At 39.7% G+C, this 27099-nt stretch overlaps 3 protein-coding genes across 7 annotated transcripts in view; 2 read left to right on the top strand and 1 right to left on the bottom strand.

The window, feature by feature from the left end:
* Window positions 1-26518, top strand: part of NEMP2 (nuclear envelope integral membrane protein 2) — a 267634-nt gene extending 241116 nt beyond the window's left edge. The window contains exon 17 of the transcript XR_008295489.1: window positions 26102-26518. The gene's annotated coding sequence lies outside the window, so the exon portion shown is untranslated. The remainder of the gene's footprint in view (window positions 1-26101) is intronic.
* On the bottom strand, window positions 338-26765 carry INPP1 (inositol polyphosphate-1-phosphatase). Of its 5 annotated transcripts, none has more exons than XM_027054657.2 (6): window positions 26634-26765; window positions 9762-10027; window positions 7319-7379; window positions 4055-4255; window positions 1639-1813; window positions 338-1091 (listed from the first exon to the last, which is right to left on the bottom strand). In XM_027054657.2, the coding sequence occupies exons 2-6, from the start codon at window positions 9963-9965 to the stop codon at window positions 524-526; spliced, it is 1209 nt and encodes a 402-aa protein (XP_026910458.1). In that variant the 5' UTR covers window positions 9966-10027; window positions 26634-26765; the 3' UTR covers window positions 338-523. The 5 variants fall into 5 exon arrangements, with proteins under 5 accessions (XP_026910458.1, XP_026910449.1, XP_026910467.1 ...); XM_027054648.2 differs by having other exon boundaries at window positions 26516-26654; XM_027054666.2 differs by lacking the exon at window positions 26634-26765 and adding an exon at window positions 13108-13129.
* HIBCH (3-hydroxyisobutyryl-CoA hydrolase) overlaps window positions 26011-27099 on the top strand; it is a 117823-nt gene continuing 116734 nt past the window's right edge. The window contains exon 1 of the mRNA XM_027054613.2: window positions 26011-26261. Coding sequence (XP_026910414.1) covers window positions 26026-26261 — 236 coding nt within the window. The 5' untranslated portion in view covers window positions 26011-26025. The remainder of the gene's footprint in view (window positions 26262-27099) is intronic.

The raw sequence follows: 27099 nt of genomic DNA, 5'->3' as shown, positions 1-27099 counted from the left end.
GGAGGGGGCACACGGTGTTCCAGGCTTTAATTCTCATAAGCAACATAAGAATACTATTGAAAGTATTTGAATTTGGCTAAATTATGCATAAAATTGACAGTTCTAAATGTTCTGCCAAAGGCTAGAGCTGCAGATTTTCCCTTCAAGACAGGAAGCAAAACCCAAGCACAGCCCTTTCCTGTGCTCTCCCTAGTATTTCAGTGACACTTTATTTATGCTTAGGTGCTTGGAAGAGTATTACTAATTGAGCAGGAATTTTTCCTCTTCAATATTTTATTGCAGTGTTTCAAGCAACACTAGTAGCACAATATCCACTATTAAGAACTTTGCACATGAATGTAACTGCTACATGATGTCATTCATTTATTGAAATTATCGTTATTATGAACACATAATGGAAAAATGCTCCTCAAAAGAGGAAGGAGAACGTTGACCATCCATAGGACAAAGCTGTCTTCAAAAGATAAGAGATGTGGGAAATTGTTCACAGTTGGGTTTTCAAGTACATGAGAACAGAGTTCATCTACGTGCATGTATCCACAGGCGCAAGGTTTTGGATAAGGAGGCTCAGGAATGTCTCCAGTTGCTTCCTTGATCTGTATGCAATCAGTCCTCCCTTATTGGCCCACCGATCCACGCCAGCAGCACCTTCGTTTTCCACGTGGTACACCAGCTGTGGCAAATCAAGCCCCATTTCTGAATTTCTTTGCAGGCATTCTCTTAAGTCTACCATTCCCCCACCCATGGCCCTGAGTATGGCATGAGCCGCACAAGAGTCCCACTTGAACGTGGTATCCTCTGAAAAGATGTAAATGTCAACAAGGCCTTGGACAACACAAAGGCTCTTGTAACCAGCCCCGGCTGCCCGGAATATGCGCTCGCCACATACACGTGACAATGCGGCTTTGATAGTGTCCTTTTCACTCGTACTAATGACCGCTGAAAACGGGTGGGAGCGTTCCGCCTCAGAGCTGGTGTTTTCAGTCATTTGGCTCCGCGCTTCACTGTTCTTTCTTGTAGAGTCAAGACGCTGAAGTGAATGGATGTTGGTATCCATGTAAGAAAGGCCCCAGTAGCACTGTCCTTTCCACCTGCAGAAGAGAACTTTCAGTTTGTGGCCATAGGCTGTCACATTTGTTTTATTACTTATGTTGTTTTCCAACAGGATGATATGAAAAAAGTATATCAGGCAACAAATCTCAATGCCCTTAAGGCTAGAAATAGGTATCAAGTAGCTAATTGGTTTGTAAAAGTAACTCCTATGCCTGCACGTGTCATGTGGCTGCCAGTTAGGAATGCTGTCAGCATTATCACATCAGTCTAGAACAATGTGGAAACATCTGTGGGATTTCTGGCCTCCAGGAATGGTCTGACCTCTTGTACTTCCATTTTTAAGCTGCTTGTGTTCCATTTTTCCCAACTCTGTGGGAACTCTGGAAGGGAGAGGACATGTCTGTAGTTCATGTGGCATCTAGCAGAGCACCTTGCAGTTTCTATCAGCATCCACCTAGCCCCACTAAAATGATATTTAACCCAGGATTGAAAATAGAAGGAGTTTTAATTTAAACCTGCAGACTTTAGTAGGAACATCTTAGTGTATCAAGTCATGGTAATGTCATGTGGAGTGATAGATCTTACCTGAGTGTGTTTAGATCTTGTGATACAAAAGGTTGGTTGATGACTCCCATTAGGGGCACTCCTGTCTGTAGGTCATAGACACCAATTAAAATGGTGACACACTGAAGTCCACTGGGGAAGATTCCTTGGTTGGATTTAATGTCAGCAGAACCTTTTATATACTGATAAGTTGAATCTGGAAAAAAAAAATGAAGCACATTTGTTTGGATTCAGGTAATGATTATTTCAAAGATAATGATGGATACAACTGGAAACGCTGTGCTGTATCATTTCTGTGTTCTACCAATTTGGTAACTACTGTGGTCTGAATGTATTCTCCCCAAATTCTAACCCCATAAAGGTGATTGTATTAGTAAGTTAGGCCTCTGGGAGATACCTAAGTCATGAGAGTGAAACCTTAATTAATGAGATTAGTGCCTTAATAGAAGAGGCTCCAGAGAGATCCTTAGTCTTTTCCACTCTATAAGGACATGGTGAGAAGGTGCCAGCTATGAAGCAGGAAGAGGGCCCTCATCTCACCATGCAGGCACTCCAGAACTTTGAGAAATAAGTTTCTATTATTTATAAGCTACCTAGTCCATGGTATTTTGTTAGCACAGCCCGAACAGACTAAGAGAGTAATCAGTCAAGTTTTGCCTTTGAGTGTCACTTGTTTCAAATTGTTATTTGACCTCTTGTACTTCCATTTTCAAGCTGCTTGTGTTCCATTTTTCCCAACTCTGTGGGAACTCTTGAAGGGAGAGGACATGTCTGTAGTTCATGTGGCATCTAGCATAGCACCTCACATACCATAAGCACTCAAATATCCATCATATGTCAAAAGCATTTAAAAGCTAATGACTCAGGATGACTGTGGTGTTTCTTTAGAGCCTCTTACTAATCAGAGGACAAGTATAGTGTGGATGGATGGGAAAATCTCCTTCCAGAAATCTCTCAGGGGTGAAATTACCTTTTTTTTTTTTGTCCCTCAAATTAAATTTTTTTAAAAATGTTTTATTTATTTTTGAGACAGAGACAGAGCATGAGTGGGGGAGGGGCAGAGAGAGAGGGAGACACAGAATCAGAAGCAGGCTCCAGGCTCTGAGCCATCAGTACAGAGCGTGATGCGGGGCTGGAACTCACAAACTGTGAGATCATGACCTGAGCTGAAGTCGGGCACTTAACTGACTGAGCCACCCAGGCACCCCTGTCCCTTAAATTAGAAGAGAGAGTCAGTGATGGTGGCACAAAAGGAAGAAATTGATAGTCCTCCTGTGAAAAAGAAGGCAATGAGCTTAAGAGACATACATGCCAGCAGCTGACTGCCAACATCTAGTAGTGAGTTAATACCCAGTTAAGGTGTGCTGTGCAAAAGAGCTGGCTAGCAGAATCAATTCAGGATAGAACCAAGAAATAGGAGATTCTGGTCCCTCAGAAAACCACAACTAATGCTAATTTACCATTGTGTGATAAAAGATTTTGGGAAATCTTAGTTTGCATATGTAATCCATCAACTGAATGTTCTGTAATTCCCTGATGATTAAAGGCACTTCTGTAATGTTATATTAATGTGCTTGCAAGATGGGAGGATGGGGGCAGGGGGTGCCTGGGAGTGGTCCCAACTGTATTGGGCAGAATGTGGTAGGCAAGTGGAAATGAAAAAAAAAGGAGAGACTCTGCAAATTAATATCCTGGGCATTGTATTAATAGCATCACTGAAATACACCTACACTGTTAAAACACAGAGCTATAAACTAGGGTTCTACCACAACCATGCCCAAGAAAATAATAGGTAAGATTTACATAGGGCACACAAACTGGGAGTGAATCACATTCAGCTGTGTTATACTGTGTTTTGCTTGACCTATACAGTGGTTTTGACTGTTTACTTGTTTAATTGAATTAGTAGTCAGTGGTTAAAAAATGGGAGCTATCACTTAAAAACCTGGATTTTGGTTTCTCTTTAAAAACCTAAACATCTAGACTGTACTCCTATATGGCAATAATCTGCTAGAGCTGAGTATTCTTTAAATGGGACGTGTGCTCAATTAGTTATAGCTACTATCAGTTCATTATTCTCTCATATTTACCAGTCTGGCCTCTGAAGTCTTTCAAAGATGAATTAATTCAGCTGTGTGTGTGTGTGTGTGTGTGTGTGTGTGTGTGTGTACGTTAATTCAGCTTTGTATATATATGCACACACAGAGATGGCACACAAATACTTGTGCATATCCATTGTAGAAATGTTACAAATATACACATAACAACACATCATCACACGTATACTTTCACTCTTCACTATTCATTTTATAACTCTGAAATGTTAAAATCTTCTAGGAGAATTAAACTACACTCTGAATTTTTATTTTCCCATGCCTCCTCCCACAAAAGGATTACTAATAAGAACAAATAAAAGCAAACATTCTCCTCTACTTACCTATGGGATCCACCCAGATTCCCAAAATGTCCTGTGGAATGCTGATCTCTATTGAATCCAGAGTTGGGTCAGTAAAAGTGACATCCTGATGGACAACCTTGGCTAATGCTTCAGACGCCAACTTGTTACCATTAAGGACTTTGCTAAGAAGCTCTACTGTTTCTTCCTCTGTTGGACACAGTCTCAAGATAATCTTTTCCCCTGGAATAAAGACAAACTAAAAGCCATTACATTTCAAGAGCTCTGGGGGAGAAACAACAACTGAGGGGTGAGGAAGAGCCAAAGCTGTGCACTTAGATTGGGCGAGGGCAATATGTTCATACTCCTGGTTCCTACCCTGGTTGACTGCCAGAATCACCCAGGCAGCTTCACAAGGTCACAGGTGCCCAGTAGTGGCCGAAATACCTAGTATGACGTGAGGGGTAGATTCCAGGTATCAAAGAAACTTCTTCCCAGGAAAATGTCCACAGGGGAACATACATACAATCTTGCATCTAGTTTAAGGGAACTCATGAACCAGTTAAGAAACCCTGAATCCCGAGCCCTTGATAATATTTATGTTTTATGCCTTTTGCCTTCTGAATATACACAGGTCACCTTGTTAGTGTTAGAATGTATTATCGAAAAGAAGGGAAGTTTTATCAGCACACGAAATGCTTCTACCTCCCTCTATAAAACTGCTTTTAACTAAAAGGTGTTTATGCTCAGCAAAGTACCATAAGATGAAGTGTAACTACTGTTTATGTGTGGTAAACTGCATGACTCTAAATGACATACCTAGAAATAGCTCTCCTCTGTGAAACCCACTGGAAATTAGGATGTAAGTAAAGCTACTCATCCAAATGAAACCACAAGTTACCAAATCCAGCTGCTTCACGATCACTTTGAACATGCTTCTTAGACCCTTGGTTAATCTGGTTTCTAGCTCCCAACAGAAGTGAGGAAAGAGGCAAAAATAGGCAACTTAGTAGCAACACAAAGGGACGGCAATGGTGAATATAAACTTTTTAAAAGAAGAAGACATGGCACTTTGGGGGTTTTTAGGTACATAGACAAGTACTACTAGTGACCCTAGCCATTCCAAGGACTGGCAGCAGCATCACCTGAGAGCCTGTTAGAAATTCAGAACTTCAGGCTCCATCCCACACCTGAGTTTTAAAGAATCCCAAGTGATTCATGTGATCATTAAAGTTTGGGAAACACAGTATGAATCTATTACAATGATGACTGTATCAGCAAGAAACATTCAATTATATTTAGTTAAGTTCAAATTAAATTAGACTGTTGAAGTTGGGGAATCATAATGCTAATCACTGCCACTTAACCAAGCACCTATGACTGGGCTTAGTAAAAGTCATGGGATCAGGCCAAGAAGCAAATCATATCACATCACTCCTGTGCTTAAAATGCTCCAGTGAAGGGCACCTGGGTGGCTCAGTCAGTTAAGCATCTGACTCTTGATTTAGGCCCAGGTCATGAATCTCATGGTTTGTGAGATCAAGCCCCACATCAGGTTTCTCCTTGACAGTGAGGAGCCTATTTGGGATGTTCTCTCTCTCCCTCTCTCTCTGCCCCTCCCCTGCTCACTCTCACACACACACTCTCTCTCTCTGTCTCAAAATAAATAAACTTAAAAAAATAAAAAAGAATAAAAAAAATCTCTAGTGAATTCCCATCACACTTAGAGGAAAATTCAAACTCCTCCTGCAAACTTCCACGCTCTGTTCCTGCCCCCACTTACCTTATCCATCCCACGTGCCATGTTTCTGTGACCCACCCCCAGCACGCTAAACTCATTCTCCCCTTCGGTTCTCAGGAATATGTATGTGGAATGCCTTTTTGCCCCTATAATTCTAGGTAAATAAAATACTAAATTGTTTTTGAGGTAGGCAAGCATAGGACTTCTTACCAGTTAATCACAGGTGTTTTTTTCAACCTTAAGAAGTTTAAATGAGATTTCTCTCAAGGAGTATCATAGAACTAATTGCATCTTAATACACAGCCCACAAAGGGGAAAATTTTCCCAGCGTTAATCCAGAAATTAGTTTTTGCCTTTGTAACTGTGCCTCTAGAGGTTTAACTATTTGTCAGTGATCAGTGATTAAAGTTCACTATTTTAATCTTCTACCTTAAACAAATAAAACACCCAAACTAAAAATAATTTGTTTCTCTCTAAGGGATCAGAGATTTTGATATTTTTCTCTCTACCATAAGGGAACATGGAAGTAGATCAACGGACAATCTGGCCCACAGGAAACTAATTAAAGAAGACATAAAATTTGGTATTAAAGGAACCTTTTATTTAATCCAACTCCTTTTACCAAGGTTCTGAGACCAGAGAACTAATGAGGTGAACACGTTTTCTTTACTCAAGAGCACACAGTATTTCAGAGACAGGGCCTCTCTAGATTCTCAACCAAGGTCTACAGACTCCCCGGGAGGTCCATGAATGGGTTTAAAACTTGGACCTAGGGGCACCTGGCCAGTTGACTGAGCATCCAAATTTTGACTTCCTCTCAGGTCATGGTACCAGCGTCATGGGATAGAGCCCTGTGTCTGGCTCCAAACTGAGCACGGAGCCTACTTAAGATTGTTTCTCGGGGTGCCTGAGTGGCTCAGTCGGTTGAGCATCCGACTTCAGCTCGGGTCATGATCTCACGGCTTGTGAGTTCAAGCCCCACATCGGGCTCTGAGCTGACAGCTCGGAGCCTGGAGCCTGCTTCAGATTCTGTGTCTCCCACTCTCTTTGCCCCTTCCTCGCTCATGCTCTGTCTCTGTCTCTCTCTCAAGAATAAATAGAACATTAAAAAAAATTTTTTTTTAAAAAGATTGTTTCTCTCCCTCTGCCCCTCTCATCTACTCATGCTCTCTCTCTAAAAAAGCAAAACAAAACAAAAACAAAAAACAAAAAAACACAAAACTTGAACCTAAAATTGTCTATATAACTGTAAATGTGCATCTTTCTGAGAGTATCTGTGACTTCCATTAGATTCTCAAAGGGCCATGAAACTTCCCCAAACATTATTTAAATGGTACAGATTTATATATAAAATAATACATGTGGACTTGCTAAATACTTACAAGATACTACATCTCTCTAACTTGAATGGCATAATATTCTGAGGTACTCAATGAAGCTTAACATTAAAATATGCTATTTATATGAAAGGCTTACAAACATTCCTTTATTTCTTGATGTCATTGAAAATTACAATACCATATAATAATTAAATTATAAAAATACATTAGGATTCTTATACTTACCCAAATCATTAGTAAACTCATTGGATTCTTCTCCCAAAATGTTTTTTCCCAAGCCTGGAAACTGAATGATTTAGAGTATGACAAAGAAACAAAAAGACAAAAACAAAGACAAAGCAAAAACCAAAAAATCCCCAAATCCCACATACATGTTCAATTCTGTGCATATTCTCATTTTGTACTTCAAATTAAATAGTACAACTAGATCTGAAATTTAGAAATTTACAATCCCAGAAATCAATCTAGTATAAAAAGTGAAGTCAGGTTGGTTCAGTACTTAGTTTTCTAATATTTTCCTGCTTCTTTGCTCCTCCAGGAAGTTCAAATCGTGGTAGAAGTCTGGTTTCCTTATGTTCTGTTGGGTCTGCAGAAGTACTTTAGAAACTTCATCCTTCCACTTACAGGCGATAGAACTAGAATATTTGCAAAGGAGACACTTGAACTGTTGCTCTTCAACAGCAGCCTACTGGCTTATGTGAGTTAGAGGGATTGACCAAGTACCTAAGACTATGACTTGAGACTGGATAGAAGGGATCAGAGGATGACATTAGATGTCATTGCTTTCATTTTCAGGTGTCTTCCGCACTTGTTGGAGGTATCGCGAGACTTCAGGCAAGGAAGGGGATACAGAAAAAAAAGGGGGGTTGGAATATTTTATTGACTGATAATGCATCAAAATAGAATGAAAAAATGGAGCTAAGTAAGAATCTTCTCTCATCCCTTGTATGACCAGGAAGCTTTCAGGGACATTTTGCTTCTGATCCTCTCTGTGGTAAAGATAATTTTTCTCAAAATATGTGCTCAGTTACGATATGCATGATGTTCTCAGGGAACAAAAGCAAGGAAATGCTTCAGATATTTGAACCCAGTCATTTGCAGATGGCCAATAGCTTTAACAATGCCTGCAACCACTTGTTATTTTTTTCCTCTTCTGAAGAACAATCCAAGTCAACAGGGGCTGCCAGTGAGCCCATTCATCCCGAGGCTACAGGATATAAGGGTCATGAAACAAAGCCTCTTATATAGCCAGCAATGAATGTCCTTTATTTGTTCATAAGTCCTGTCATATGTTTATCAATGAACAGTTACCTCAGCTTGTTAAAATGCTTGGGGGCAAATATTAGCCAATAACTGTGCATGTTGATACATTTCTAATGCAGTTGCTCAACCTTCTCTTGCACCCAACTATCTCGATCAGTAACAAAAATAAACTTGCTTCATTTATTGGAGCTATATATTATAGGGCATGAAAAAGTATAGTTGGCAGAGATTTCAAGGGGTCATTTATTCTCTCTTCCTGCCTATGTTCAAGAATTCATTTAAATGGTTCCAAATGATTCCCAACATTTTGAGAATTTCATAGAAACTATTCCAATATTTTGTACTGCTTCCTGCAATAAAGTTCTATCCTCTCAAATCTTAAAAAAATATGTAATTATTATCATATAAAGGCAACATAGTATTGCAAAGAGCACAAACTCTGGAGCCAGTCGGCCTGTGTTCAAAAGCCAGCCCTGCTATTTGCTTGCTGTGTAACTTTGGACAAGTTACTTAACCTCTCTGTGCTTCCCTTTTCTCATCCATTACATTGGAATAATAGTTTCTACCTCATAAAATTATTACAATTTTAATATAAAATATAAATATATATTATTTATAATTATTTATATTATTTATAATTATATAATATTATAATAGTTACATAAATTAATATACTTAAAGCCCTTAGAAGTGCCTGACACACAGTGAGGACTCGTAATTGTCTGCTAGTGCTATTGTTTGTTATAACTACTTACAAATAGTTTCTTTTCCCAGTCAGCTTAAGATACCTAGAATCACAATCATTGTTAGTTATAAATGTTTTTCTATTATAATAAAGGGAATTTCCAGTATCCAGGACAGTACAAGCCAATAACTGAGGCAACCATTAGATACAAGATTACATCAAAAGGTGGGATATGATATGTCAAGTTAAAAAAAGAACTCAATAAAACAGTATGTTCTCATTTCTACTGAGATCAGTTCTATGTGCCATGCAAACAACTACATATAGACGGAAAATGTTCCTACAAGATTTGGTAAAACATAGCTGTCGTTCTCTCTAGTGTTAGGATTAAGGATTCTTATTTTTGCTTATTTTCCAGAGAACATGTATTATTTATTAAAAAGAAATTCATTGATAAGTAAAAAGCTCCACGCCCAAATGTTTCTCTTTAGCTGTCAGAATTGTGATTTTTTTTCCCTTATTTGCTTTTCCGTATTTTAAATTTTTTCTGCAATGAACATTTTGGTAATTTTGTAGTCAAAACAAGGGGAGGGGAAAACCCAAGTTGTTTGTTAGAATCCTAGGCACTAGTATTCTGAGGTGGGGAGGGAAAAGGAAAAGGCATGCTATTCTATCGGAAAAAAACCACAGGGCAATTACCTTGGCTGTGACCTTTCTTACCTTGTTCTCCATATTCTGTTTTATAACTTCCTGTACCAGTACATCAGCCAGGGTCTTGAAATCAACTGCAAACTTCTTGTTCTTTTCTCCCTCTTTCTTTTCTTCTATCAGCAGCTGGAAGAGGGCTTCCTGCTGCCTGCATGCCCGGGCGATGTTGGCAGCTTTCTCAGAGACACGGAGCAGCTCCCGGAGGATATCTGACATTCTGAACCTTGCTTTCCAGTGGCGGTGCTGGTGGAATCGGCACCTACCCTCTGGGCTGTCAGCTGGAAAAGTACAAGAATGTGAAAGAGAAAGCAGTTCAGGGAATGATGTCAGGGTGCCTCTGACACTACTAAACAGCCCGTCTGGCAGTCAACCTGGTCGGCAGGGCTGAACAGCTAGCATATGCCCTAGTCACATCTTCAGTGTGAAAGAGCAGATCGCATCTAAAATATCAAAGTTATTCTTTAATACTTCAAAATGTACTTTCAGTCTCAAAAATCCATTATGCAAAGAATTGAATTCTCAGAGAAGGGAAGTCTTTGAGAATCCTCTACATTATATTTCTAAATCCCTAGATGGGCAGGCAGGTGGATACAAGCACAATGTTAAAAGGAAAACAGAAGTCTTGTAATGACCTTAGAATGATCACACAGGCTCAGTGGCAATGTTGAAGCAGCACTTTCTTTCACCCTATTGGGGAAGAAGACAGAAGTGGAAGAGGATTTGTCCTTATCCGTTTTAGGGCAACTTTCTAAAGTACTAAGCATCACTTCAGCAAGCACTGTAGTGTCCTACAAGACTCTGAAGCCACACTTGGGCTAACAGCTAAGCTGTCTTCCAACTACCTTTTTTTTTAATGGGGAGAAAAAAGTCCCACAATCTATGCTGCTGTAAAAGTTTAAATAGTAAAGTAAAACACACAACTTGTTGGGACTTTAAAAGTTCTGGCTTCTAAGAAGTATGCTGTCATAACTTGACATAGCAATTGGGTAATTAGGAAACATTTCTCACTTTTCAGCAGTAGGTGCATTTCACTGAAAGCTCCAACAAGCTTAAAATGCGATGTCATTGTGAGAATTACTGTGAGGATTGTCAGTTTTGTTTTACAGTCAAGGAAACCTGAAGCCTAGAAAGATTGGGTAACTTCTTCAGGGTTACAAAAGACTAAACGGCAGGGCTCTGAGTCAGTCTCATTCACAAGCCCAGGATCTTTATTGTCATAATAAACACTCAACTTCTTAAAAAAAAATTCCCTTAATGGACTCTCAGAGGCTGAGGATTAATATAACAAGGATGTCCTTGCAATGGAGTTAACTGTGAGTGGTCATAGTTGGTTTGTCTTAAGTTTGCCAAAAAAAAATGCTATATTCTTAAGATTATGCGTCAACCACCATGAGAAAATATGTCCAACCTCAACAGTAACAGAAGTGAATAAAAACAATGAGATCTCTTCCTTTGCTACTAGGTAGACAAAGCTATTTTAAGCTAGCATTCATTCTTGCAGGTATGGTGAAACAGGTGCGGATGCTCTACTCAGGGACATGCAAACAAATGGCTTTCCAGAGGGGGTTTGAGATAAATGTATCAAGATTGCTACGTATGTCACTTATCTTTAGGCAGTAATTCCATTTTGGCTTAATTTGTTTTAAAAAAGTCAGAGTTGGGTTAAGATATATTTGCAAAAGAAGGATTAATATTGTTTACAATAGCAAAAGGTTGAAAATAATCTTAAATATTTGTAAAATGTATGACAGACTACTATGTGGTCCTTAAAATCACGTTTTTAAGGAATATTTAATAATATGGAGATATGTTAATGCTATAGCATTAAACTGGAAAACCTTATAGCTATGTATATAGTATGATAATATGTTACCAATTTGTGTTTATATGCACACATACATTCTCTAGGTGTGTGTGTGTGTGTGTGTGTATACACATATATACGTATATATGTATACATATAAATACATACATATATATATGTATATATGTATGTATATATATATCTAGAGAGAGAGAGAGAGAGACAGAGAGAGGAGAGAGCGAGATTGAAAGACCAATAGGTGATGCTGTACTGGTAGTTATGCAGATATTTAATGGTAGTTATTGAGTACGAGAATTGTAAATGATTTTTTTATTATGCTTTTCTATAATTTTCAAATATTCTACAATAAATATATACTATTTTTATAATAAGAAATGACATTCAAAACTATCTTGGGGGGCGCCTGGGTGGCGCAGTCGGTTAAGCGTCCGACTTCAGCCAGGTCACGATCTCATGGTCCGTGAGTTCGAGCCCCGCGTTGGGCTCTGGGCTGATGGCTCAGAGCCTGGAGCCTGTTTCCGATTCTGTGTCTCCCTCTCTCTCTGCCCCTCCCCCGTTCATGCTCTGTCTCTCTCTGTCCCAAAAATAAATAAACGTTGAAAAAAAAAATTAAAACTATCTTGGGACAATTAAGCATGAAGGACAATAATTCGTCAATTCGTGGAGACAGTTGTCCAAAGTAGTGCTATGGTAATAACACACAGAGCTGTCAGGTGGTAGAGAAGATGAAGTTAAAAATTAAACAAAAACACCTGCCTACCTAACTGCCATTTTTCATCCAGGAGTGAATAATAGTCAAAGATTCACTGTGGTTGACTTGAACCTAAACACTAAGAAAAACAGGGGCGCCTGGGTGGCTCAGTCGGTTAAGCATCCAACTTCAGCTCAGGTCATGATCTCATGGTTTGTGATTTCGAGCCCCACATCAGGTTCTGTGCTGATAGCTCAGAGCCTGGAGCCTGCTTCAGATTCTGTGTCTCCCTCTCTCTGTTCCTTTCCCTCTCACACTGTGCCTCTCTTTCTCTCAAAAGTAAATAAACATTAAAACATTTTTAAAAAAAGTTATATTAATAAGCTGAGGCACTTTGACTTAGAAATAATTTATGGCACCTGTACACTATAAATTATAAGTTATATGAAATGTGTATATACCCGGATACATACATATCTTGGAATACATATGCCCCAAGGGTATAAATTCAGTAACTCTGATAATATTGATTTCTTTGTAAATGTTCTAAGTAACTGATTATAAGTGAAGAGAAAATAATCAGTGAACCAATAGCATCCAAATAGCTTATCTTAAAAGCAGCATAAAGATTTTAAGGAGTCTAATTTGAAAGCTTTCTAGATAAACAGTATCAGTATTGTCTATTTCCCTCAACTTTGTTAAAACCAAGTTTGTTTAAAGAAACACTATACTACTGCACTGTTGCACAACCAAGAAACTTTCCCTATGATGCCCTCAGAACACTCAGGTGAGCTACTTACAGAGGCCACACCACTACCCCTTTCTTCCCACAGAAAGCTCACCCCAGGGATCTGGAGTTTCTCCCCTTTGAACTTGACCTTTATTTCCTCAATAATGACCATTCTCTCACAACTTGAGCACAGCAGCTTGACCAGCAGGAAAGAAGTATCAGCTATAAACTTCAGTCCTGCAATTAATAGGTGTACAGATTTTAGGAATTCATCATAACACAATACTCGGGTTTTTCAGTTCCAAAGTTATCTTAGAGTCCAACCTTAATCACTCTTTCTTCTGACCCTGGACAACACTATCATATTTTATTAAGCTCCGGATTGAATGCCCAGTTTCAACTTCGGACTATGCTTTCTCCAGCCATCCTATAGAACCCAGCACTGTTTACCTTTCTCCAGGATCCTAGCTTCCTAAAAAATCTCTCACAGCTATCATTATCTACATGCAAAACTTTCTGATTAATTTGCACAACTAGCCTGCTACTTTCTGGCTGAATGGACCATTTCCACCATACAAACTGAACCAACATTCTCTGTGCTTCTCTTCAAACTGCTTCCATGTATCTCTCACCATCTGCCCTCAACTCAGGTCACTCAGGCCATTAGCCTGAGGGGAGCACTGAACAATTCATCCTCACCTTGAGTGACTCAACTGGAATAACTCAAATTGTCTATGGAAAAACTGAGGTCTACACTCGATGCTGAATTTCTTCAGGTTTATCAATAACTCTTAAAAACACTTGTGGAAATTATCTTTCAGATGCTTTTTTTAAATGTTTATTTTGAGAGAGAAAGAGAGCACACACGAGTTGGGGAGGGGCAGAGAAAGAGAGAGAGAGAGAGAGAGAGAGAGAGAGAATCCCAAGCAGGCTCTGTGCTCTCAGCACAGAGTCTGACTCGAGCCTCAATCTCACAAGCTGCGAGACCATGACCTGAGCTGAAATCAAGAGTCAGTCAGATGCTTAACTGACTGAGCTACCCAGGCACCCCTCAGATGATTTTTAAAAACAAGTCTACATACTCATTTTTTAACCTAAGCTAGTTTTATTTAAACATTTCAAATGCCTTAAATGAAAATTATTACAGACTCATGATTAGTAAGTTATGACATTTGCCATAATTTAATAGCCTTCAATAAAGAAGAAATTATTTTTGATTAGTATTTCTTAATAGTTGTTCTGAGAACCACCTGTATCAGAATTAACCAAGGTGCCTACTAAAAAGACAAATTCCTGGGCTCCATCCAAACTTGGTGAATCAGAATCTTTAGGGAAAGGGCCTAGGAATCTATATTTTTGTCAGCCTCCTAGATGATGCTGACCACTGAGGTTTTTTAATATATTTTTTTCAATGTTTATTTTTTGAGAGACAGAGACAGAGAATGAGCTGGGTAGGGGCAGAGAGCGAGGGAGACACAGAATCTGAAGCAGGCTCCAGGCTCTGAGCTGTCAGCACAAAGCCCAACACGGGGCTTGAATTCACAAACCATGAGATCATGACCTGAGCCAAAGTCCGATGCTTAACCGACTGAGCCACCCAGGCTCCCCTGACCACTGAGATTGAATATCTACTATTCTTCAGGCCCACTTCTTCTTCTTCAACACCATTCTGGCAAGTCCATGGGGGCTGGCACCTGGTGGCAGATATCTTGGTGGAACCATGTAGGTGCAAGAGTTCTTCTATTGGTTATCCACATGCAGAGACAGGGCCAAGTTAAAATAATAGCTAACATGTATTGGGTGCTTACTGTATGCCAGGTATCCTTCTAAGCACTTTACATATATTATTTATTTAATTTTCACAAAACTTTATGAAGAAGGTACTATTATCTCTATTTTACAGATAAAGAGACTGAGGCACAGGAGGTTAAGTAGTTTGTCCAAAATCACACAGCTAGGAAGTGACTATGACAAGATCCAAGTCCCAGGAAAATGGCAGTTGCTCTATTAGCCATCACCGTAGCCAGTAAAATTCTTTCATAAATTCTTACCTGTTAAGTCAGGGGAAAAGTAATTATTGGGTAAATAACCATAAGTATATTATTGCTATAAGTATATTATTACTATATACTATAAGTATATTATTGCTATTATATGGCAAAAAAATTAGAGAAACACACCTAGCTGACAGCTGTCACTAATTTGACTATTAAAAATCACTATCTGACACTTCCTTTGTACTCTTAGAAAAACCTTTCCCCAGCTGATCTTCAATGTATACCATCTTTGCTGGAGAGTAAAATCTCATCCATCATATTCTACTGATGTCTCACTTAAATGGCTGTGTTGGCATCAGCGGGAAGGGCTTAGCTCATTCCAAATATCTAATTCCTGTTGCATCAGTTTGCTAGGGTTGCCAGAACAAAATGCCACAGACAGGGTAGCTTCAACAACAGAAATGTATTTTCTCATAGTTCTGAAGTTCCAAGAGCAAGGTGTCTACACGTTTGGTTTCTCCTGAAGCCTCCCTCCTTGATGTGCAGATGACCACCTCCTCGCTGTGTCCTCCTATAGCCTTTCCTCTGTGCATGAACATCCCCGGTGTCTCTTCCTCTTTTTATAAAGACACCAGTCAGATTGGATGAGGGCTCATCCATATGATACCATAAACCCTAATGATCTCTTTGAAGACCCTGTCTCCAAATACAGTCACATTATGAGGTACTGGGGGTTAGGGCTACAACATGCACATTTTGAGGGAATACAACTTATCACCCAACACCTCTCCTGAAAGAGGTATTGCTTGATAATCTTAGCAAATGTCAACAAAATCTATTCCTTCATCTTCTGTCTTCTGGCCAGATAGTAAAGATGGAGTAAGGTACTTTGCCCCGTCTATATGGTCAATAAATTTAATTCTGTGAGTCAGTCTTTCCTAATAGGAGGTACTCACTTTAACAGCCAAATCATTAATGATACAGTGAACATTGAAATAACCTCCTGTAAGCCTTACTCTGGGACAACCTACTTCAAGGCACTTTTGAGCAGAACAGGTTTGAAGAAGTTATATTCCTCACCATCTCAGACCAAATGTATGTCAACATAATAGTGTATCGCAATGTCAGACAGAAATGGTCTCTTTAGCTTTTGGGGAATTTTTTCATCCCCAGTTGGAGAAATATTGAATACATTGAAGTGGGTGAAAAAACTGTTCTTAAGACTTTTCATGGAAACCCAAATCTCTACACAGACAAAACTCCATTTTAATTCCTAACCATCCTGTCATCTCATCAGAACACCAGTATTTTAAAAATCACATTTGAATAATATATGCATATTTCAGATGTGATAAACAGTACAGTGGGAAAGACACAGGCTTTGGAGACAAACCTGGGATCAAAACCTGGCTTTGCCATTAACTAGCTGTGGGGCATCAGGTAATTTACTTACGCCGTCTGAGCCTCTCTCCTCATCTGTAATATGAATAGAATACTTAAAGTGCAGGGACACTGTGAAGATCAAATGAGATATTTCTGGAAAAGTACCGAGCACAGAGCTTTGCATATAGGAGATAACAAAGGACAGCTATGACTATTAAATACAACTTCACAGAAATACAGTCACGTGTCCTTCCTTGAGAAAATAAGAGGTTGGCAACTTTATATGGGTCGCCAAAATCTTTTCTGAAAATTTACTAGTCCATTAAATCCCAAAGGCTGGGAGCTACTTGTAATTCTCTGAATGACCCAGATAAACTTCCTTTATGCAGGCCAGATCTGATTGCTTCAGTTTCTGGGCGTCTGAGTGGAAACTTGGCTCCTGGAGGCTGCATGGCTACTCTGACATCATGGTAGGCCCTGTATGGATGGCTTGAGAGGATCATTATACTGTCAAGGGGGACATTTTGTCAGGATATTTTATGCGGATTCTAGGGCCCAAGTGTGTTCTTTTTGTGTGAAGAGCCTGGTTGTACCAGGAACTGGCCTTGCCCCTTAGCTGTTTACAGTGACAGAAGTGTGACGACATAGATAAGGGCCCTCAGCAAAACAGAACTGCTAGTGAGTAAGCAAGTAGGTCAAAGCATTTCTGTTGACATTCCTTTCTTCCTGCAGATAACTTCATACATAACTTCTACAACTTCTAGGGAACTTACATTTTGTCCAATATACAATGACTCCCCACCCCACCTCCACCATTCACATCCTGAATTTAGTTTTTCGCTCATCCTCTGAAGGTTGACAGTTGGAAGCTGTTGTGTGGTGGCCATGCCTGACAGCTATTGCTGTTGGGGGGAAAGGCCAGACGTCCATGAAATACCTGGGTGTTTTACAAGAAATGTGTTTGTGGAGACTTCTCTCAAGGGGGTGCAAATGTCCAGGAGTCTCCCTAGGTGGGCACATGCTGAGGGGCTGACCAAGGCTTCACTTAGTGCACAGTTTTAGGGGAAACACAGACCTTGTTCTCCCTCTATTTCCTGCTTAGGACTGCTTTAGGGGCTAGTTGAGAGAATGGCGGCTTCCCTGGCAGAAGGGATAGGGCAGAACAGAAGTGGACCCACATAAAGTATGGCGGGGTCTCAGTTGGCTCAGTTGGAGCAACCAGTGAGGGCTAAAGAGCAACTTGGTAAAAATAGCCTCTCCTGATGCCCCTATGGATCTTTCGTCGGCCCATCCGGTTACCTAGGCCACAGGGGAACTGTATCATAAGCATTACTAGGTATTTAAATACTACCTTTTAGCTAACTGGAAATTAAATTATCTTTCTAGTGGATAAGCTGTATTCAACTTTCAGGTATTTGTCAAACATTTCTCAGAATCCATTAAGAAGTACAGTGTGAGACCACCTGTATTTTTTTTACTTTGTACTGTTATTTTACTTTGTACTGTGCGATATTGCTGTCATCAATTCATAGGTTCTAAATTTAGCATTTTCATAATTGATTTCCCACTATCTGTTCATTTACTCCTATGCTCTAATTTGTAATGCTGTTCCCTCTGGTTGATGATGCCTTTCCACCTGCCTTCTATGCCTAATGTTTACTTACTTTCTCACAATCAGTTCACGGGCAAAACAAACAAACAAACAAATACTTGAACAGATACTTCATAAAAGAGGATATTTAAATGGTCAATAAACATATGGAAAGATATTCTATCTCAGTAATCAGGAAAATACAACTTAAAATCACAACAGGACACCACTGCCTATCCAATGGATGGAATAGCTTAAATCAAAGACTAACACTTTCCAGTTTTGGTGAGGATTTGGAGCAATGAGACTCTTATACACTGGGGTGTGAATGAAATTGGTAAAGCCAGTGTTGGAAATTACTTCTAAGTTGTTGAATATAAGCATAGTCTGTGATCCAGCCATTTCCCTTGTAGACATACACCCTACAAAAATTCATGCATGTATGAATATGAAAGGCAGGCATGAGAATATTTATGATTGCATAATTTGTGACAAGTTAACACTAGAAATAAGCCAAACAACCATCAATCATAAGATGGAACAAACTATGGCATGTTCACATAAGTAGATCTACATAGCAGTGAGAATGAATGAATTACTGCTCTAGGAAACAAGGTGGATGCATCTCACAGACACACACTGTTGAAAGAAGTCAGCCACAAAATATACATACTGTGCAATGTAATGTATTTGAAGTCTGAAAATAGGCAAAACTAACTTACGGTATTAGAAGTGACAATGGTGGTTCCTCTTGGAGAAGAAGGAGAGGTTACTGATGGGGGGATATGATGGGGGCTTTTAGGCACTGGTAATGTTCTGGATCTGAGTGACAGTTGCACGAGTAGGTTGACTTTGTGTAAATTCATCAAGCTATGCACTTTGAACCTGCATACTTTTCTGCATGTGTTTCTAATTCGATAAAAAGTATTTTTTAAAAGGGGAGGGCAGGGAGAAAGAGAGAGAACAGTCAGTTCATCAGTTGGCTCCTCCAGGAACCATGCCTGACCCTCCTTCTTGTGCACCTGGAGCACAGAGGCCAGCCAAATCTGTGTTCCATCTCACCAACACCAGTACATTGGTTTGCTTGTCTAGGCTCTGTCTGGCAGGAGATTTAAAGGTGTGTGGTTTCTGGGGTACTTGGCTGCCTCAGCCAGTAGAACGTGCAACTCTTAATCTTGGGGTCGTGAGTTCGAGCCCCACTTTGAATGTAGAGATTGCATAAAAATAAAGCTTTTAAAAACCAAAACTTTGGGGCACCTGGGTGGCTCAGTCAGTTGAGTGTCCAACTTCAGCACAGGTCACAATCTGTCAGTTCATTAATTAGTTCCAGCCCTGTGAGCCTGCTGCCAGCAAGGAGCCCGCTTGGGATCCTCTGTCTCCCTCTCTCTCTGCCCCTCCCCTACTCTTGGGTGCGTGCGCTCTCTCTCTCTCTCTTAAAAATAAACATTTTACAAAAACCCGAAGTTTTAAAGGTGTGTGGTTTCTTATAACTCTTAGCACATATCTCAGAGGTATTTAACAATGTCATCTGATGCATTTTCTCTGAGCTTTGTAAATACAGAGTTCGTCCTTGTAATATGGCTTATTGTGCTTGGCTTTTATCAGCAACACCTAGGTGCTGTTAGGCATGTGGGACTATATTTATTCACATAAAAATCTGCATATATTCTGTATTCATTTACAAAAACAAATCAAAGCTGTATCTGGATGACTAGAACTGAACCACCTTTGTGCCACATCAGAATCTGAGGTTATGCTTTGTCATCCGGAGGTGACCTATCTTGACACGATGAATTTAGTCGATTAAAAGACCAGAATACTAAGTTTAACTTGGTTTCGTTAGGCAAGACATTAAATATGGGATATGTAAATCCATCTATTTAACCTTAACATTTCTCCCTCCCTCCTTCATTACCTTCAGATGGCATTTGCATACGTGCTGCCTTCAAGCTGGTCAGCCTACCTCACCCTAGCCCTGTTAAGGCTACTATTGGACCACAGTAGTCCACATTTTTCTCACTGATGCTACTTATAGCAATAGACCACAAAAATGTCCTCCATTTCCAATGTTCTGGTAGCTTATAAATGGGATCTTGTGCTCAAGCAATGCTTTCCAGATTAGTAAGATCAAGAACTAAATGGGATGATTGTTTAAAAATACAGATTTTTGGACTTTGCGCCTGGATATATTGATTCAGGAGATCTAGGTTGAGGACAGGGAACATTGCTCAGCAGATCCTTTTCTGATAATTTAAGGAAACATGAAGTGCACCAGTGAACTCTGTGTCTGGCTGTTCACTTGGAAGCAGAACAGGGAATCCTATATATACTGCAGCCAAGAATGATGGGCCTTGGTTGGCTAAAGGGTCAATTTATGTTGCCTTTTTTGTAAAGAAAATTAAATGCTGGGGAGGAAACACAACTTGATCTACCTAATAAGTATTTCATATTAGCATAATACTTGAATAAAATATGCATTCAAAGACTTCCCAGTATTCATTTGAAAACTATGAATTCCATTCAGAAATAATTTTAAATTTGATAGTGACCCTTTTAAGCCTCTTCACCATAGTTAGGAACATTTTCACTAAATAGAAACCCTATTCATTTGGATAGTTTTCTTTCTTCTAAGTTTCAACTGTATGTTTAAACTTCTATACGGTGAAGGATGTGTTTAGAACAATCATGGAGTCACAAATGAAACCTGAATTCCCTCAAAATATGAAAAATAGAAGCAGATTCAGTGTAACTATCTTAACCATAGGAAAGAATAAATATATTTTTTAATGTTTTATTTATTTATTTTGAGAGAGTGCACGAGAGTGGGGGAGGGGTGTAGACAGAAAGGGAGAGACAGGATCCCAAGCAGGCTCTGTGCTGTCAGCACAGAGTCCGACAAGGGGTTTGACCTCACAAAATGAATGGTGAGATCAGGACCCCAGTCGAAACCGAGAGTCAGATATTTAACTGGCTGAGCCACCCAGGTGCCCCCAAAATAAATATTTTTAAGAATACAAATGTAATGTATAATTCAAAGCAGAAAGAAAAGAGACAAGATGTATGGCTTGTAGAAGAGTCTTTTCCAGGAGAAGATTATTTATAGTGATGATAACTGTTACTCAGAATCCAGTCTTACTAATCTTCAAATCGGTTCCAATGTTTCCATTCAAAGGTAGCATTTTTCAATTATTTTAACTTTCTTTCTCAAACCTGCAACACTCGCTTTTGGCACCAACTCATTCAACACTTGTCTTTTATTGGCTGCATGGGCTTCATGGGTGTGTAGCAGAAAGAGCTTTCGTTTAGGCCATAGAAGAGCTGGTTCTTAGGCCCCACTTTGCCTCTATCCAACCAGGTGTGAAACTTGGGCCACAAGCTCAGGGACTTGTTTTCCTTATTTTTGTAAATATGAAAAATGAAAGCAGGGACAGAGAGCTTAAAGGGGATTTGTATGGTGTGTTCCAGTTCAAAACTTCCGTTTTTTATATCTATCTTCCAAATCAAAAGAGGTTGGGGAATATTATCCAGCCTTAAAAAGTAATGAAATTCTGGCACATCCTACAACATGGATGAACCTTGCAAACGTTAGGCTGAGTGAAATAAGCCGGACTCAAAAGAACAAATATTGTATGATTCCACTTATATGAGGTACCCAGAGTAGTCAAATTCATAGGAAGTGAAATGGTGGTTACGGAGGCTGGAGGGAGAGGAGAATGGGGAGTTATTGTTCAGTGGGTCCAGAGTATCAGTTTGGGATAAGGAAAAAGTTCTACAGATAGAGAGTGGTGATGGTTGGTTAACAATGAGAACGTACTTAATGTCCGTGAATTATACTCTCAAAAATGGTTATAATGGTAAATTTCATGTTATTACAGTTTTTAAAGAGTAAAAAACAAAATTTTAGGTTCAAAAAATGCACATTTTAAAAGCTATGGCTATTTATCATCTACCTAATGAGGGCATAGTAAATATTTGTTGAATGAAAAAAAATGAGGCTGGGAAAGGGGCATGAAAATTGGGTTGAAAGAATGGGCACTAGGCTATTTGTCTTTAAGTTGATTTTTTACAGGAATCACACGGATTTTTAATACTTGGATTATATTTTCATATGCAATGCTTTGGGTGTGGGTGAAGGAGCTAATGAATGTTATGAGGAGGGCCTACGTCCCCTCCAAGCCAGCCCTTCAGGCACCATTGTTCTCTCTCTAATGGGCTATAAATTCCTTGAGAGTAAGACACACATTTTTTTCAATGTCCCTTGTAACACACAGGGGGAGTTTTGTAAGTTAATTGACTGATTTTCATTCCACTGGAAACAAACATGTTTACATGGATTTTCTTCCACCAAAATTAGTCTGTCAAGGATTATTCATTATGTAAATTTTCAAATTATAACTGTTAGGAGAAATGTGATTCAAAGGAGTTCTTTATTGATCTTTTTAGACAATTGCTATTATTTTTTATTTCTGTGATGATAAGTAACATGACCCAAATATATTCTCTGAATATTACAGTAGGAAAGCAAGGTCATAGATCACGTTATGTATCATTTTTTTGCAGGCTGGGTGTAGCAGCCTACCTCCTGTCATTCTACTTCCACGTTATAGAGGCAAAAGTTGATTTTTAACAGATATTGACAGATGTTGAATAAATCAATACCAAAAACTGAATGTAACATTTGCCTTTAAAGGAACACAAACTAATAAAAGAATATAGTCCTTTTATTCAAAAAGTTCAAACTAGTAAAAAGACATAAATGGCTCATTAAAGCCAACATGTAAAAATTATCCTGCATGCTTGCTAATCCTACAACCATAGATAACTATCTAAGTTGGTTAATATTTATCTTCCTGATCTGAATTCTTTATTTCTATCTCCCCATTCTTTGGTATTAATGATGCTTACCATCAGCCATGTTTGTAAAACAGAGCTTTCTTATTCCCAGGTCAAATTGGGACTATATGTGATTGATTATATGTGATTGTTACAAATTCCCAGGAGAAAAACAGATGTTTTCTAGAATTTGGAAGATCAGATCCTATTTAAAAAGCAATTGATAATGAAAAATTATGACATCACTATAACTAAACTAGGTTCTCCTTAAGCAATATTAAAAGAACAGTTTCTGGGGCACCTGGGTGGCTCAGTCAGTTAAGTGTCTGACTCTTGATTTTGGCTCAGGTCAAGATCTCATGGTTCTTGCGATAAAGCTTCTCATGGGGGTCTGCACTGTCAGAGCCTCGTTGGGATTCTCTCTCCCTCTCTGCTTCTCCCCTGCTGCATGGGCATGTGCACACACACACTCTCTCTCTCAAAATAAATAAACATTAAAAAAAGAGAACAGTTTGCTTTGATCATTTGAATTTAACTCCTTTGTTTTTTTTTTTTTTAATTTTTTAAATGTTTATTTTTGAAAGAGAGAGACAGAGTGTGAGTCGGGGAGGAGCAAAGCGAGAGAGGGAAACACAGAATCCAAAACAGGCTCCAGGCTCTGAGCTGTCAGCAGAGTCTGATGCGGAGCTTCAACTCAGGATCGGCAAGATCATGACGTAGGCTAAAGTTGGATGTTCAACTGACTAAGCCATCCAGGTGCCCCTAACTCCTTAGCTATTAATTATAACTCTCATTAGCATTGCACTCTGTAAAGAAAAGGATACGTTCAAGTATCTATTGATAAAGTTAGCAAACATTTACATTAATTTAAACTTGGATAATAGATTTTAAATATTTAGTTGATTAAAAATAAAAATAAGCTAGCAAACAAACCTCCTCCTCCCCTCAAAAAACAAAATACAACAAAACAAGAGAAATAAAGAAAAGGAAGGAAGAGAGAAGAAGAGGACAGAATACTCTGACACTTTCCATTGTGGCAATTCATCTTGACAAATTCTTTTATAGATATTTAATATTCTATTTTGTTAATTTGTTTTTATATATAACTGCCCATGTTTTATGCCCAGGTAAAGTTTTTTTTTTTTTCTCTTTTGGATGGAGTTAGGTCATTTTAGTAAAAGTTATAAATAAGTTATTAAAATGTGTGTGCTTATCTTCCCTATTTAGGAACACAAAAGGGGCAGTAAAGAAATCTGTTACATGAAAGAGAAATGATCAAACACAAGAATTTGCTGTAGATTACTAGTCACAGTAATCTATATTAAAAGCCCATTAATAAAATGTTCCTATAACATTAAAGGACTTGAATTAACATTGCATACCACATAAAAGAGACTAAACATGCAAAAATGTTTGTTAGATTCAATCATCAGGAGGCTTGACTACAAAAGGATATAAAAGTTTCAGATTTCCTAAATGGGTGACTTCATCACATTAATAAAACCATAGCTTCCATTTAAGACCATTTTATGTACAGGAATGAGAATAGGTTATGTCACCTACTCATTCCAGCAATAGTTATTTCCCACTTGTGTTTCCCATCCTTGCCTTTTTCGTTTGTCTTTTTAAAATTTTGTCATTTTGACCTATTTGAAGTATCTTCTTTCCCTTAGAGATTCTGATTCAAGAAGTTCCAAGCTGCAACCTGGGAATCTTTAAACCACTTTTGTTGCCCCCTCCCCTATGTGCCTGAGGTATTTTTTTTTTTAACTAGGCAAATCTGGGAAACACTATGCTAATCATGAGATGGGAAGATAAATGTTGTCAACCCTGCTTTTATTTCTAAACCCTAAACCAAACAAAAACATCAGTGTACAGAGTTTTTTTTAGCTTCATTTAAAGATTCAAAATATTTTAATAAGGACATTTATTAGGAACACATCCAGAAAAAGTTCTCATATACACCATCCTCATCTTTAATAAAGGAGGAAGACACTTGTTATTAATCACTTTACATGATGTAATTATCTTTAAAAATTTTTTTAACATGTATTTATTTTTGAGAGACAGAGGGACAGCATGAGCAGGGGAGGGGTAGAGAGACACGGAAACACAGAATCCAAAGCAGGCTCCAGGCTCTGAGCTGTCAGCACAGAGCCCTACGTGGGTCTCAAACCCACAAACCAGGAGATCATGACCTGAGCCGAAGTCAGACACTGAACCGACTGAGCCACCCAGACGCCCCAATGTAATTATCTTTACACAATTTATCTACAAGATGGAATAGAATAAGACATTTTCTAGTTGTTATCAGAGAGAAATAAAAGGAGAAATACATACATAATGAATAAACTTATAACTTTTGTTTCACAGTCCTTATATGCCCAACAAGACATATTTTCTTTCTTTTTTATTTTTCAGGAGTACCACAAGTACAGTCATAATTTAAATCTGTAATGAGGTATTTCACATCAAAGGGCAAGTCCAGGCTGCAATTTCCAAGCATGCAATTTCCAAGCACGGTTTAGTCCCAAAGCATGAAAAGAAATGGTAGCTTATTCCATGCAAAAAGTGTAACTTTATGCATCTTACATAATCCTCTTTATGACCAAGAACTAATTTAAAGAGTAGTATAAAAATCCACAAAAGCTTAAAAATAAAGTCGGCTCTAAATAATTCAATAAGTATGTTTTGAAAAAACGAACTTTTCCCCTGCCTTTATCTTTTCTTTATATTCCCTATTTTTAAAGTAAAAAATGAGATCACTTAGCTAATTCATCACTCAATAGTAGTTCAGTGGATTATTTTCACCATTAGACTGTTATCCGGCTGAGTGGGGCTGATCCTCATCAACTTCTTTGGTTTCAAAGTTAGGAATCACAGGAAAAGGGCCAAAAAAATGTTTTATTTTCAATATGTGGGATTCACTTAAGTGGTCTGTCCATACAGCCTTAACCCACTGTTCTTTTGAAGTGAATGCCATTCAAACAGAGGGCAAATTTCTGCTTATTCAATGCCTTAAAATTAGCTTTACAACTGGAAATCTCCCAAATACACACCTTAATTGTTCGTATGTATTTTTCATGGATGTACTAAATAATCTAGGGATTTTTTTCATGCTCTTTGTGTCTAACAGCGTATAGGATTCGGCCAAATTAAAATTTTCCCACTTACTATTCTGGCCACACCACCTATCTATGCACATCTCACAAAACCGCCCTTCCAAATGCAGAGAATTAAAAGCAAGGAAGTAAAGACTTTTCTAAATATAGCCTCATCATGTTTATTTTACACTCATCTAGTAGGTCACCAGCGGCAGCCAGCCCCAACGGACACTTCGAAGCATCTCCCAAAGCAAAACCAAGGGGCGCTGGACAGCTACGCCATCTACCTGTTGAACCTGGGCCACTGCTCTCCGCAACTGTCAGGTCAGCTTCTTCGATCTAGAAATGCTCAAGATCGGTTTGTTTTTTTGTTTTTGTTTTTGTTTTAACAAAGTTGTTGGCTAATCTTTCTTCCCACCCTCTGCTTCTTTCGGGTCATTTCTGCAGGGCGGAGGGAGCCGAGGAAGCCGCGGGAGCCGTGAGCTCCTCGGCCCGCCCCGCCGGGCTGCAGCCGCGATGCGGGCGGGCCGGGTGGCAGCCTGACTGCCGCGGACAGAGGTCGTCACAGGCCAGGCGGAGAAGCACGGAGCCTCCCGGGCCCGGTTTACTCACCTACCGTCCGCTGGGGCGGTGGGGCGCGTGCCTTCCGCCCAGCCCGGGGACCCAGATCCGAGGCGTGGGGAGGCGGCGGCGGCGAGGCGAGGGGCACGCAAGAAGGAAACCGTATTACCTAAGCCGGGGATGCGGAGCGAAGGAGGCTGCAGCCTTTCCCTCCAGAAACGGAAGAGGCGGGGGAGGAGGAGGAGGAAAATGCGGCGGCGGCGGCGGAGGCGGCGGCGGGCGCGGAGGCTGGCGGAGGGGCTGCAGGCTGCTGGCCGCAGGCTTAGCCCGAGGGCTTGGGGTCCGCGGCACCGCGGGGGGCGCTCGAGGGGACCGCGTAGCGCGCCGTCGTGCTCGCTGCCCCGTTCGTCCCGGCTCTCGGACCGTCAGCATCCGCGGGGCCGCCGCCCCCCCGCGGCCCACGCGGGACCGCGGCGTGGAAACGCGGTGACGCCTGGAGGCTCCCGGGGGCGGCGAGGGCATCCCACGCCCGCCGGGGCCAAGCGTCTGCGACGTCACAAGTAGAGCATGATGATTCAGGGAGCAGGGGCGCTAGGAGGAAAAGGCCCCCGGGTCACCTAACCCGCTGTTTTTGT

This window comes from Acinonyx jubatus, chromosome C1 (assembly GCF_027475565.1).
Source record: "Acinonyx jubatus isolate Ajub_Pintada_27869175 chromosome C1, VMU_Ajub_asm_v1.0, whole genome shotgun sequence".
In the NCBI taxonomy this organism is placed as follows: domain Eukaryota; kingdom Metazoa; phylum Chordata; class Mammalia; order Carnivora; family Felidae; genus Acinonyx; species Acinonyx jubatus.
The sequence above is the reverse complement of the archived record's forward strand: the minus strand, read 5'-3'. Positions and strand labels throughout refer to the sequence as shown.